Source organism: Diabrotica virgifera, chromosome 8 (assembly GCF_917563875.1).
Source record: "Diabrotica virgifera virgifera chromosome 8, PGI_DIABVI_V3a".
Taxonomy (NCBI): domain Eukaryota; kingdom Metazoa; phylum Arthropoda; class Insecta; order Coleoptera; family Chrysomelidae; genus Diabrotica; species Diabrotica virgifera.
In genome coordinates this window covers 213,702,504-213,718,258 of record NC_065450.1, presented here as the reverse complement: position 1 = coordinate 213,718,258, position 15,755 = coordinate 213,702,504, and the positions used below count along the sequence as shown (strand labels likewise).

At 33.8% G+C, this 15,755-nt stretch overlaps 1 protein-coding gene across 3 annotated transcripts in view; it reads left to right on the top strand.

Moving 5' to 3' along the window:
* The first annotated feature begins 6,889 nt into the window (after window positions 1-6,889).
* LOC126889497 (inter-alpha-trypsin inhibitor heavy chain H4-like) overlaps window positions 6,890-15,755 on the top strand; it is a 110,279-nt gene continuing 101,413 nt past the window's right edge. For 2 of the 3 annotated variants that reach the window (XM_050657833.1, XM_050657832.1), the window contains exons 1-2: window positions 7,028-7,195; window positions 11,114-11,377. In XM_050657833.1, coding sequence (XP_050513790.1) covers window positions 7,091-7,195; window positions 11,114-11,377 — 369 coding nt within the window. In that variant the 5' untranslated portion in view covers window positions 7,028-7,090. Of the gene's footprint in view, window positions 7,196-11,113; window positions 11,378-15,755 lie in introns of all 3 variants that reach the window. The other variant, XM_050657831.1, reaches the window with a different exon arrangement.

The following is a 15,755-nucleotide window of genomic DNA, read 5'->3' as shown; positions in this document are numbered from 1 at the left end:
CTTACCGCCTTTAAAAGCTTGAGTCAAATTACATCTGTTTTGAATATTTGCATTGCTAAAAATTTATTTTTTGATTGTTAAAAAAAGATATAAACACATAGTGTTTCCCGTGCCTAATACATGCGTTTTAATGCATGCTACGTAGAAATAGCCCCGCTTGCACTTTTACCTCTTCTACCTACTCGTTCGATTTCAAATGAGAAATCATTGAAAGCATCACTCAAGCACCAGGTGTTTATTGCTTTTTTTAACAATAAAATAATAAATTTTTAGTAATACAAATAATTAAAACCGATATAATTTGACTTGAACTTTCAAATGCGGTAAGCAGAATTGCTATTTTATTTTTTAATCAAAAGTTATTCGGGTTCAAAAATTGCAATTTTTCGATTTTTTGAAAGTTCAACCGCGTTTATCTCGAAAACTATGCATCCTACGAAAAAATTTGTAGGAACATTTTTTGGTTAGAATGGCCCAAAAAATACAAAAAAATGTTTTGTTTTGCGAGAAATCGCTGTTATGTGATTCCTCAACTTCTTGGTTTATAGCAATCTTATCGACATGCGGATCAACTGTTACCCAAAAAATTCATGTTCTACAGCTCAAAATACATAAAAAAACTTGGGTAAGTCCATCTGAATACAGGAGGCCGTTGTACCCCCCCTGGCGACAGGACTATATGGTATTGACTATATGGTATTGCGGATATAATTCCTATAGCTTATATACTCTAAGAATAAACTATTAAATCACGTGCATTTCGATTATTGAGCTACAACCCCTTCGCAAGAAAACCACCCTATCTTTCCGGCTTAAGAGAAAGTTGTACTTAAAATGCATTAAATTAATTATTTGGCGACTACATATCATTTAATAATTTATAAGCTTCGAAATTACGCGCATTTAGATCAGTAAATTGCAATTTATTTTATATAGTGCAGTCACTGAAGGTAAACATCAACGATTACCTTCAATTTCGGTGAACCTTCATCGATTTTCACGAAAATTGGTCAGTGGTTAGAGGATACGTCAAGAAACAAAGGTGACATGGTACCACCTTGCGCCTTTACCCTGAGGGTGGATACCTCCCCTTCTCGGGGGTGAAAATTATTTTATAAAAAATAACTGCACAAATCAATAAAAGAACAAATTAAAAGCAAAATTTATTATATAAAGTTATTAAAATAAGTCAATACTTTTTAAGTCATTAAAGATCAAAAATTTTAATTATTCGTGGAAAAAAAAATGCATGATTTGAAGCGGTTTTTCGTAAATCACTAAAAAACTGTAAGTTTTTATAAAAAAGTTGATAGTAGTTTAATTCGTATAGCTTATATATATTCTAAGAATAAACTCTTAAATCACGCGCCTTTCGAGTATAGAGCTACAACCCCTTCGCAAGAAAACCACCCTATCTTTCCGGCTTAAGAGAAAGTTGTACTTAAAATGCATTAAATTAATTATTTGGCGACTACATATCATTTAATAATTTATAAGCTTCGAAATTACGCGCATTTAGATCAGTAAATTGCAATTTATTTTATATAGTGCAGTCACTGAAGGTAAAAATCAACGATTACCTTCAATTTCGGTGAACCTTCATCGATTTTCACGAAAATTGGTCAGTGGTTAGAGGATACGTCAAGAAACAAAGGTGACATGGTACCACTTTGCGCCTTTACCCTGAGGGTGGATACCTCCCTTTCTCGGGGGTGAAAATTATTTTATAAAAAATAACTGCACAAATCAATAAAAGAACAAATTAAAAGCAAAATTTATTATATTAAGTTATTAAAATAAGTCAATACTTTTTAAGTCATTAAAGATCAAAAATTTTAATTATTCGTGGAAAAAAATGCATGTTTTGAAGCGGTTTTTCGTAAATCACTAAAAAACTGTAAGTTTTTATAAAAAAGTAGTTTAATTCGTATAGCTTATATATATTCTAAGAATAAACTCTTAAATCACGCGTCTTTCGAGTATAGAGCTACAACCCCTTCGCAAGAAAACCATCCCATATTCCCGGCTTAAGAGAGAGTTGTACTTAAAATAATTTAAATTAATTATTTGGCGACTACATATCGTTTAATAATTTATGAGCTCGCAAAATATACGCATTTCAATTATTGAGTTGCCATTTTCTTTCTATAGTGCAGTCACTGAAGGTAAAAATCAACTATGACCTTCGATTTCGGTAAATCTCCATTCATTTTCACGAATTGACAATAACAACTTGCGGTTTTAGCCTGGGGTATATGTCACCCCTTCTGGGGAGTGAAAATTACTTTATTAAAAATAACCCCACAAATCGAGAGAGGGACAAATTGTAAGCAAAATTTGTTATATAATGTTATTAATAAATCAATACTTTTTGAGTTATTAAAGATCAAATATTTTAATTTTTGTGAAAGAAAATGCATGCTTTAAAGCGATTTTTCATAAATAACTCAAAAGCTGTAAGTTTTTGCAAAGAAGTTTTCATCACTAAAATTAAAGCCAATAAAAAATATAATAAATTGCTTACTTGAAAAACCCTTTAATGTTAATTTAAAGTAAGTTATTGGTAATTAAATGTATATTTTTTTCTGCGACTGTTCAAATCTAAGGATTCAAGCTTAAATAACGGGAAAGAGATGCATTTTATAACACTTAGGTACTAAATCCCTGTCAAAGTACTTAGAAATACCTATCAAAAATGAGAGCTCCAGAAAAAGTTGATAGCATCAAAATCCGCTCAACAATTTTCGTGAAAATGAATGAAGATTTACCGAAATTGAAGGTCATAGTTGATTTTTACCTTCAGTGACTGCACTATTATAGAAAGAAACTGTCAATTCAATAATTGACATGCGTATATTTTGCGAGTTCATAAATTATTAAACGATATCTAGTCGCCAAATAATTAATTTAAATTATTTTAAGTACAACTCTCTCGTAAGCCGGGAATATGGGATGGTTTTCTTGCGAAGGGGTAGTAGCTCAATAATCGAAAGGCGCGTGATTTAAGAGTTTATTCTTAGAATATAAGCTATACGAATTAAACTACTATTAACTTTTTTGTAAAAACTTACAGTTTTTTAGTGATTTACGAAAAACCGCTTCAAAAAATGCATTTTTTTCACGAATAATTAAAGTTTTTGATCTTTAATAACTTAAAAAGTATTGACTTATTTTAATAACTTTATATAATAAATTTTGCTTATAATTTGTTCTTTTATAGATTTGTGCAGTTATTTTTTATAAAATAATTTTCACCCCCGAGAAGGGGCGGTATCCACCCTCAGGGTAAAGGCGCAAAGTGGTACCATGTCACCTTTATTTCTTGAGGTATCCTCTAACAACTGACCAATTTTCGTGAAAATCGATGAAGGTTCACCGAAATTGAAGGTAATCGTTGATATTTACCTTCAGTGACTGCACTATACAAAATTAATTGCAATTTACTGATCTAAAGGCGCGTAATTTGGAAGCTTATAAATTATTAAATGATATGTAGTCGCCAAATAATTAATTTAATGCATTTAAGTACAACTTTCTCTTAAGCCGGGAAGATAGGGTGGTTTTCTTGCGACGGGGTTGTAGCTCAATAATCGAAATGCACGTGATTTAATAGTTTATTCTTAGAGCATATAAGCCATGGAAATTATATCCGCAATACGATATATTTTAAGTTTTCTCAGCATTTTTCTCTTAAGTTAAATCAATTAAAGGGTTGTTTGGGGGTGAAGGGGATGAGCTCAAAAATCGAAACTATAATTTCAAGAGCTCATAAATAGCTCGTAATTCTGCCGCAAAAACCGATTCAATATTCCCATTTTTAAGTAGTGGGGTGGGGCTGACTCACCCCCCCCCCCCCACTAAAGTATTAAATTCCTGCTCAGTGGAACGAGCTCAAAATTTTTAGTTTGCGGAATATGAAAGCTCATAAATAGCTCATAAAGCAGGGCTATTTTTTTGATTTTTGCAAGTGGGGGGGGGGGCGGGCAGCTCAACACGGGTCTTTTATTCATTTACTCTTTTGTTGAGTACTAAGGAATATTTCTTGTTGGAATTTTTACCACGCTGAGAAGATGGGTTGTAAATTATTTAAAATTCTCTTATCGTAATTTCCTCATCATTCTGTATGATTTATAATTTTTGAAAATCTCGAGAGGTTGTAACCAAAGAAAGTATTCCACTTGTTGTCAATCTGGTGGTATGGGAACGATATTTATTGTCGTTTTCTGTGCTACTTCGATTGATAACTTATTTTGTTTTTCGGTAGATGGCTCTAGTTCATCCGCGGCATTTCGTTATTTGCAATTCGGAAAGGCCTAAAGTATGATACCTGGGGAAATTGGAGAGAAGAGGATATGGGACTACTGATGAGGAGAAAAAAACCTCCGAAACCGGTATAGACTCTTCCTGCACTCTCCGATTTAACCAGAGTATTATGCAGCCGCTGCATTTTCGTGTTGCAAAGAAATTGAAAATGTTTATACATAATAAGGAAACTGTTGGCCTTCGTTGAGGCCACAGAACTTATAGTTTAATGAAGAACATAAGGTATGGTACACATGTCTTACGACCAATTGCCAAAGATTAAAGTCTCGCTTAAACTAAGAAAAAGAAGAAGATAGTATTTTTTATTATTGTTGTAATTTTAGACGCTTTGTAAAATTCCAGACATTTTTGTAACGTTTATGTAAATTCTTTTGTATCCTATATAAAATAAATAAATAAATTATCCTACCTCTATTTTGTATTTTGTGTTCATATTTTTAAAATAATTTTGACAATAATTTATGGACAGCAATTTGAACACAATATTTTCAAAAAATGTAAACATAATGGGTATTTCCAATTTTTCGCTTCAAATGAACCCCACTTTGGATTAGACGGGAGCAGCTGCTGCTCTCCTACGCAGTATCTGTTTCTTCGAATCCCTCTAACCCAGTATATCTTCTTTTTGTTTGATCCGCGAATAAACTGCATGACCACTCTAAATTACCTTCGTTAAAATCCGTCCCACTAATTTTGGAGCAGTTACTTGATGACATTTCTCTATCACAAATAATTTCACTTCGCCCAACCTACTTGGTCTATAGTCACTCCTCATATTAACACATCACTCACAAGATATGATAAATTTACAACTCCGAGGGAACTTATTATGAACAGTTTTAAAGAAATGATTTTTACAAAGAAATGCGACTTAGTTCTGTATACTGACGCTTCAAAAAATGATACAGGGGTAGGCTGTTCTGTTACGACGTCCCATAATCTTATCATGGCATCTCTTATCTTCGCCATTTGTAGCGTTCATACTGGCGAATTGTTCAGCATACTTCAAGCTATCAAAAACATTTCACCATCAAATAAACAAGTTGCTATATGCACAGAATCTCTAGCCTCAATTCAGTCTATCCAAAACATACTAACTGATCATCCTATTGTCCAAAAGATCCATGGCCATTACCAAAGTATCCTTTCCCAAAATATAACAGTTACTCTGATCTGGCTACCATCTCCCATTGGAATAAAAGGTAATGAGCTTGCAGACTACCATGCCAAGATTGCCTCAACATCATCTGTTCCTGCCGATAACATCCAAATTAGCAAGGATTTAAAAGCTCACATTAAAAGACGAACAAGAACCCGATGGCAACAACACTGGGACACCAACTGCTCAGCTTTACATCAAATTCAACCGTTAATCGATAGTCTTCATATTTTTGGACCTACAAGTTTGTCTAGACGAGATCTTGTCGTGGCAAGACGATTCCGTATCGGGCATATAAAATTAACACATAGTTACCTGATGTCATCCAGCAACCGACCTAATTGTGAAAGCTGTCAATCGGTGTCGGCCGGTATGCGCTCGACCGTTTTGCGCCCTTACCTGAAATCGGCCGGTTTGCGCTCTAACACTTTCTTAATGGAGATGTATAGCTAATTATTTTCTTATGTCGACCGTTTTGCGCTCTCTTGTAATCAATTTTTAATTTTATTCTACCATAACGATCAGGTAACGGTTAGGCTAGTAAAATTAGTTTTAAAAATTCATAACACTATAAAAAAATGGATATAGTCTAGATTATGTGCACAGCAATTGTAAGGTGGAAACACAAAAAAAATCCGGAAATACCCGAAAGTTAAGTTAGGACCGAAGGGTTGGGTCTTCCTCCTTCCCTTCTTAGAAGGGCTTTCTAAGTTCTTTCTGACTCAACTTTCACGGGGTGCAGTTGTCTCAGCCGTGTGTCTTAGCGATTCCAAGTGAAGCCAAGAAAATGGCGTCGTGTATTAAAAAATACAAGGAAATGTTGTGGCTTTACTGTATCGGCAAGGAAGGGGACTTATTTTGAGTCAGGTAGGTTCACCAGACTATTGTTGTAGAATGAAATTAAAATTATATTGCAAGAGAGCGCAAATCGGCCGATTAAGGAAACTATAGTAGTTAGATATTTCTATTATGAAAATTGCAAAGCGCAAACCGGTCGATTTCAGGTAAGAGCGCAAAACGGTCGAGCGCAAACCGGCCATATTCCTGTCAATCACAACTGACAGTGAATCATATTCTCACCGAATGCCTCAAATATTCTACCAGAAGACTATTTTTTCACCTGAAAGACAATATACGAGATATACTAAGTGATGTGGATCAAATAAACTGCACCATAAAATTTCTAAAAGACATTCAGTTGTATTTTAAAATATAATTTTCATTGTACCATATCCTTTTGCATTGTGTAACATATTATTACATTGTAACAATTTTGTAACCGTTCTTGTGCAAGTGGCCTTAGTAGCCGAGCACATTAATTTTAATAAAAAAAATTGTTTGCTTCTAGAATCAAACAACTATGTAGATGTAGACTTTGATTTGCTACGCATTATTACTTAATCTATGAACTGTTTGGGATAAAAATATGTCGTTATAATGTGCAAAAAATTGCCTGCATATGTCATATTTTGTTGTTTTCACAATAATTATACATACTTAATTATCGTTTTGGCCATAATCTTTGTGATAACCTATAACACTTTATAAAAGTAAGCTAAAGACATCAAATAGTTGTGTTAACAGTTTAGATAGTCTAGATACGTCGAAATGAAAGGTATTCTGCTGGCCTTAGTAGCGAGTATTTGGTTGACATGGGTGGTTTGTATTCCCTACGTGGCTGTAAAAGGTGTTATTAGCGCAAAATGGGTGGTGGTAAGTGTAACTTATTTACAGCGATATATTATCAATTAGCCCATATTTCTCCACAGCTGAACGTAGGATTTCCGTAAAATTTTCCACCTATTTCTATCTTGGCCTGCTTGCATTCAATTTGAGGAGATGAGCTTTATATCATGCGTCCGTCTCAGTGCCGGATTAAGAATCTTGAGGCCTCTAGGCAATCAAAGCTATGAGGCCCCTTAATAAAAATATACTTTGTTTATGGTTTAAGATTTTTGGTACCTCTAATAATTTCTAAGTTATTTTGAAAAAAAAAAGCATTTTTTTAACCCTTAAATGCCCGTGATATGAAAATAACCATAAATGCCCATGTGGGGTCTCCTAGGGACCCCACTAAAATTTTCAATTTAGTAACGTCATTTAGCACTGACTAAAAGGAAAACACGGTTAAAAATAATTTTAAGCATATTTGAATAATTTTTATTTATTTTTCATACAAAATTAACGGCTTTTCTAGAAACAAATTATTTTCAATTCGAACAAAATTAAAATTAAATAATAATATAAGCATATAACTTTTAGTTGCAATTTTTACATACAATAGTTTTTTCTTCTTTTCTGTGCACCTGGCATATAAATTTTTTGCAAAAAGAGCAAACGGTATTCACTTTTCTGTCACAGTTTCGCGGACACTGGTAACAACGAGCACGTTTCTTAGCTGAATGGACGGGTTGAGTTGCAACTTCGGTAGTTGGGTTTACCATTGGTATGCCACAATCTTTTAGAGCAGATTTTACATAGGCTTTATGTTTTATATATTTCGCTCTTTTTTCCATGTTGTTTCGAGCAAGCTCAGCCCCTAATTGTAACAGGAAAATACGTCTTCGTGAAAAATTATTTTTCTTCCAATCAGGATTTTTTTCAATGTATAAAATATAGGCATTTAGTGCACATATGTCTATAATATTCATAAAGAGCCTGAATGGCCAACGAGCAGTTCTTCTTTTACAGGAATATTCCCTAATCAGTTTGTCGGCATTATCAACACCACCCTTGGTATTATTATAGTCTAAAATCATCAAGGGTTTGTTTTGAGAGTCTTGACAAATTATATCACTATCGTGTTGACTTGAAAGAAGATGTACCATCCTGTGTATTTTAGGTATGTACGAAACCATAGCTAATTCTTTAGTAAAAGCAAATATTGACGACTCCGCAGGTCTTTTTGTCAAACTTAGTTGTGGTGGTGTATCAGGTTTATTTTTGCGGACGGTCCCAAGTAAAGTAAGGTTTTTAGATAAAAGATATTGAGCAAGAGGAACACTGGTAAAAAAGTTGTCAGTTGTAATTCCTCTCCAACTGCCATGATATGGTTCCACCAGATCTTTCACAACACGAAATCCCTGATTTTTCTCTATTGTACCACCTGGTAGTTTTCCAAGGTACACCTGAAGTTTTGATAAATAAGATGTTTTAACATCCGCGGCAGCCCAAATTTTTATCCCATAGCGGCAAGGTTTTGATTTTATATATTGTCTAAAAGGACACTTTCCTCTAAAACTCACTAACTGTTCGTCAACGGTTATATGTTCGTATGGTTCAAAGGCTTTGTCACAGTTAGAGACGAACATGTCCCAAATTACTCGTATCGCCGCTAACTTATCCTGTTCCTTCCGCTCCACCCTGGTCACTTTGTCATCAAACCTCAAGAAACTCGATAATTCTTCAAATCGGTTCCTAGCTAATGCGGCTGTAAAAAATGACCGGCGTAATGAGGTGTCTGTAGACCATATCTCTCGTGTCGATTCTTTCCCACACCTTAAAGCACCAGCTTTGATAAGTGCTCCTAAAAAGCTATCCAGTTCATTGTTGGTAAGTACCGTCCACTCTTTTTTGTTATTCGGATGTTTTTCGTTCCACTCTTGATAACGCCTAACAGCTTCTTCATTAGTATGAAGGCATATGACATTCTTCATCTCTTCGGTCAAAAATAAATTGAAATAGTCTAAAAACGTGTTGGAATTTTTACTATAGTTTGTTAAGCCTGGATGTACATTTATAATATTTTTTTGTTGCCTCTTGGATCTCACGAAAGGTAGGCTATTCCACTGCATTCCAGATTTGGATGTATATGTTGGACCACTAACCTCACTAATATTATCGTCCACTTCGGTAGGTTCTGCATCTGATTCCTCGTCACTGTTGACTTCTAAATTGTCCTCAGTTTCCGAAACATTTTCCTCAAAAACATCTTGCTCTTCGCTATCTGATTCGTCGGTAATCTCATAGTCGAAATCGGAGTCTGATATCCCTTCTTCTATATTTCGGATAATTTTTTCATGTTCTTGGTCGCTTATTGTCATTTTCATTCTCTTACGGTCCATTTTTCAATGTAAACTGACGAAAAATGTTAAAAATAATAAAAATATTCTGGTGCCTCTAAATGCCCAATCGGGGTCACAGCGAGACCCCACTTATCTAAATCTCTCTTACAGACCACTGCACCTCACGAATGTTCGTGGTATACTAACAGAAAACGTAGGAGACACGTCCACACAAATACCTGATTGCGCGGTTGCCAAATGTTTCAAATAAAGATATTATAGCCAAAAATGTATGTCTGGGGTCCCATAGTGACCCCGATTGGGCATTTAAGGGTTAAAATGGCGTATTACAAAGTTTGATATGCTCATTTATTGTTAATAAATTATTTTTTATAATATTATAATATAATATAAAAATAAGCCACAATTATTTTTTCAATTTAATTGTGGCTTATTTCCCATCTAAATAGTTAATTATTGTTAATATATGTAATTGCGAAAAAAGTCGAAATTGCAAAAAAATTAATTTCACAATAACTATTATAAAAATTAGTGTACCTACAGCTTTAAAATTTTTGTCAAATGAGGGTTCTTTGGTGCTTAATAGGTGATAAATATTTTACAGGTGTCAAATGAAAGAGCATGAGCTAGACTTTCAAATTGGTTTAAAAACAGTGAATAAAAAATGCATTTATTAGTAATAAATAATTATGCAAAAGTATCGTCAATTTTTCCTTATAAACTTTTTGAACACCTTTTTTAAAAAAATCTATTTTTTTACTCTGTTTTAGATGCACAACTAATAAGTAATATTATTTATATATAATTGATAAACATTTTTAATAAATATACATAATTTATTCTATAAAAAATAAAGTTTATAAGGAAAGATTAATGATACTTTTGTATAATTATTTATTACTAATAAATGCATTTTTTATTTACTTTTTTTAAACCAAGTTGAAAATATAGCTCATGCTCTTTCATTTTTCATTGGTGTATCAATGTGTATCAATCTTTATAAGTTTGATCAATGTTTCATTATTATTTTGGTTATAATTGCGATCGTAAATTGTTAATTAACAATTGAATTGTTGCTAAAATATTCGTCTAATTTTCACCGGCTTCTGGAATTACAATCTATACCAAGAAAGCTTTGATGTCACTAAGTTTTTTAATTATTGATTAATAATTACTTACCTAAAACTTTATTTGAAAATTAGAGTTTTTGTTAGGAAACCCGCATTTTCCGAGGAAAATTTTCGTCTTAGCCAATCGTGAAAAACAGATCTCTATGCAAAATTTAATTGCGGTGAATTTTTATTTGGGTGTTTTTGTTGTAAAGTTAAAATCTTCGGAGTTATAGAGAAATAATTGAAAAAAATACGATTTGTCGGCGCCATTCTGTTTATAAAAAAAGTAGCACACTATCTGCGAACTTTGCATACCTATATTATTAATATATAAGATCTTATAATTCGATTCCAGCAATAAAATTGCTGGTAAATAACTTTTCCATGAATTTTGCTAATTAGCCCAGAGTAATATGCCCCCGCGAGCAGCTCCCGCTGCCCCGGGAGCAGCTGTACAACGCTCCGACCTCTTATTATTGTTATATATTGTTTAGTTTCAGGGTCCGTCTGGTCCAAAAGCTTTAAGCGTATATCCACTTACATACCAATTCAACATCCGTTCCGATATCTCGAACAGATATGCCAAAACTTTGGTAACCAGTAAAGTTGAAAATGCAGCACCCAATTCAAATGAAGCAACATTTACAGTTGTTTTGCCAGAAAAAGCATTCATTTCTAAATTTGTAATGGAAATAGATGGCAAATCCTACCAAGCTTATGTTAAAGAAAAAGAAGAAGCTAAAAGTATTTATGATTCGGTAAGTGATAATATAAATAACGTACTTATTGTGTTATAATCATCTAGTCCCTTTTCCTTCAAATTTTGACATATTTCATGTTTTTCCTTTAGAATTTAATCATTATCATTATCATCATCATCACCGGCATCAAGCTGTACGCGTCCACTACTGGACATAGGTCTCCCTCACCTCGTTCCATCTGTCTCTCTCTTGTGCGGCTTGCATCCAGTTACTACTAAAACGCTTCAGATAGTCAATTAGTCAGTCCACCTAGTTGGTGTGCGTCCTCTGCTCCGTAGTGCTTCTTATCTTGGCCTCCACTCGACCATACGTTTCGTCTATCGGTTTTTTGATAACCAGGCCATATGTCCTGCCCAATTCCACATTATCGACGCGATTCTTGCGATAGCGTCTGTTGTTTTTGTTCTACAATGTTTTTCTTCGTTTGGGTTTCGGTATCTCAGAGACACACCCAACATCTGGCGCTCCATAGCACTCTGAGTTACTCGAATCTTGTTTATTACTTTTTGAAGTTATACTTCTTTACGATCGAGAGTGAAATTTTATAATGCCAGGCGCATGCGCACACAGACAGTATGTAGTTCGTTGCTAATCTTTCAAGATATGTATGTATTAGCGTGTCAGCGCAAATAGGTCATTAAAAGGATATATTAGTGTTTTTAGTAAATGTATTATAAGAATAAAAAACCGCTAAACGCCTTAAAAATGAGTGGCGCATACAATATTCCAGCTACAAAAGATCTGATATGAACAGTGCCGCCGGTAAAGTGTTAGCCGCCCGTGTGCAACTTAATATTTGCCGCCCCCTTCCAACACTTTAGTCGTTTCAACGTAGGTACTAGTATTTAAAGAAATATGCAGGACACCATAACGCGTATGTGAATAATAATTGCTCTGATCTCGACGTTACTATATTTAAATATATAGGCCTGGATCCCGCGTACCAAAAAATTTGATTAATAGCAAGCTGAAAAATTGTTAATAGCTTAACGGTGTCTATTCGGACAAACTTTGATGTATGGGAACACTGGAACAGGGAAGTTTTAATTGTGTAACAGGTTAAAAATTTGGAACGTCAGACTACGAAAACGTTCCACGTATTTTGTCGGACATAACTTCCAATTGATTTGTTACCATTTCATTAAACTCTCATGCCGAAATCAGACTGATGTTTATCACCAACTGGGCATTTTAATGAGTGGAATACGAAGAACATGTCAAATGACAGGAATCATGTTGGTTAGTAATATCAGTCTGATTTTTGCATGAGAGTTTAATGAAAGGGTAACAAATCAATTGGATGCTCTGTTCGACAAAATACATGGGACGTTTTCGTAATCTGACGTTCCAAATTTTTAAACTGTTCCACAATTAAAACTTCCCCTGTTCTAGTGTTCCGGTACATCAAAATTTGCCCGACTAGACACCGTTAAGCTATTAACAAGTTTTCAGCTTGCTATTAATCAACTTTTTTTTGTTTTTGGTACACGAGACCCAGGCCTATTTGAAATACAGTGGTGTGCAAAAGAAAAGCGTGTCTAAAATCATCAAATTCTCAACTTAGACTGAACTATAACCCTATCCATAACAATACATAAGCATAAAGTAACAATATCATAACAGCAACCGTCGAGTAATAAAAAAGATTTTTTTAAACCATCTGGTAATAAAAAAGACTTTTATATTAGTCAATGAGAGCAACTTTACAAGCACTTATCTGAATTCTCGGAAAGTATCCTATTGTCGTATCGTACTCTCTTAACACATCATAAATGTTTAGAATTTGAAAAAATCGCAAATGGGCCACGTAGATAAAAATATCTTAAAGTCCGAAATCCGCCAGCCACTTTGAACTAAAAAGCATTCCCGGAACTACTTTACGACTACAGCTACAAAAGGGCACTTCATAAAATAAATAACATTTTCTGGCATTTTTGTTTAGATTGTTTGGAATATTATAGTTTATAGAAATATCTGAATCATTACTATTTAATTTTTTGAATTCATTTTCGTTTCAAAAAAACTTTTTTGCTGCTTTTGGCCGCCCCTATAATCGGCCGCCCGTATGCGATGCACACTTTGCACACATGGTAGCGGCGGCCCTGAATATGAATATTACGTGGTGCAAAAATGTATTTTCATTTTGATTGAAACAAAATTCTAGTTTTATTTTAAAAGATTTTTCCATAATATTTGCTAAATTTGAAGTAAACGCGCCACAAAGAGTAACTTTGATAGGTACAGTTTGAATTTTGAAACTCTTTTGTGGCGCGTTTCCTTTAAAATTAGCAAATATTATGGAAAACTCTTTTAAAATAAAACTAGAATTTTGTTTTACATCAAAATGAAAATACATTTTCGCGCCATGTAATATTCATATCAGATCTTTTGTAGCTGGAATATTGTATGCGCCACTCATTTTTAAGACGTTTAGCGGTATTTTTATTCTTGTATCAGGAGTTTTTCAGAGTTATTTATAAATTAAATGTATGAAGTTGAATGCAATGTTCCTCTATTACTCGTTAAGCTTTATAAATGGTCACCTTTGTTGCATTATCTCCCAAATGATCTAGCGTCCATCGAATGTACACTAGATATTTTTCTATTCGAAATAGATTGAAAAAAAATATTGAGATGACCGGTAAATGAAGTCGAATTGCCCGTTGCCAGATCAAATTTAGCGTCGTAATCACTACAACTACATAAACCATTTCGGGATTAATCGTTAATTGGATTATGCTTTTGTAGCTTAATAACTTCTAAAAGGCTTAACCGATTTTGATCAGTAAACATGAGTTTAAAACGTATTTACCAGTAGTATCTGATGGATTCTAAGGTCAAGTATGATAACTGAAGCTATTATAGGAATTATTGAGCTTGAGAAACCGTTTTTCCCGTAGGAAATAGATTTGATCATATTTATGAAGCCTATAATTTAAAAATTCGAATTTTCCCGGATATGATGTATATACCGTTAGATTCGTCTAGAGTCCTTCTACAAACGCTCAGTTATTGGCGCAATTCGTAGGTTGAAATTTTGAGTAATTGTCGAAAATCCAAAATTTTCAAAGTAGAGTTTTTCAGTTTTTCGGCTATACTGAGCCGTGTGTATGTCTGACCCTGATGGCTTAAACACAATTTGAAAGTTTAACTCAATACTATTAATTTGGTGTATTTTCGATTCTCCTGTCTCTTCTTGATCCGAAGATATATACCCCCAAAAAATATGCCGTTTTGTACCTACCAAGTCCTCTAGCTGGCTTATGGATGGTCAAAAGTCACAAACTACACCGGTTCTGAATCGGCCCTGACCCCCTCTTCAAACACAGAAAAAAAATTAAAATCGGTTGAACTATTAAACACACATACATACATATCCACAAACATTTTCCCTTTTTTAAATAAAAATTGAGTCATACTTCTGAGCTCGGTAATTTTTGAATGGTATAACCGATTTTCAAAATTGGACATGCGTTGGTAAAGGTCGGACTTACATTTTTGAAGTTTTTGGGAGTTTTGGGACGAGAACGAAAAACAGACAAATAGAAAGGGCCGTAAAATCCACACCTTTGGATCAAAATGGATGGTTGATATATGAATGGGTGAGTCTTTTCCTGAACTTTAAGAAGGGACTTGGCCCATCTTTCAAATCAGTCAGATTTAGAAAATCGAAAATTTCGTGTATATATAGTGTCGCGTGTAGGGGGGTGTTGGTGTGCGCGACTGGCAAGAACTGCCGTTCTCTGATAATTTATAATAATTTTCGGGATTAATATTTATAATATCGGGAATAAGATATTTTATAATAATAGTAAGTATATTTAAAGTATTTTTGTATAGTTCACTTTTGACTATTAAATTTCTCAGTATGTATGAGAAATCTTGTAAACTGTCAAAGCCAAGGGGGCATAGCGCAGTGGTAGAGCGTGTGACTGGAGATCGAGAGGTCCCGGGTTCAAATCCCGGACGATTTATATTATTTTTTTTTATTTTTGGTATAAAAAATTTTAAAAGTGGTAGGTAAGAAAGTTAATTTAATATTTAAATAAAATACAAATAATCTGCTAAGTATATTAATTTCGTTGAAATCGTAATAATAGAAGTATAACTTCTTACGTGCGTACAACGTACACACAAATTCTTTTTTTTTTGTTAGTAAATGTTTCTGCTCCATAAGTGAGTATGGGTAACGTACACTGGTCAAAGTTTTTCTTTTTGAGGCATATGGGTAAGTCAGACTTAAATACATAGTTTAATTTACCAAACGCTAATTACACCCACATATTGTGGGTTTTTACTACTCACAAAAATTTATAAATTGACATCAGCGGTCATTTCGACAACAAACTAACAAATCAATTTAAATCGGGGCGTT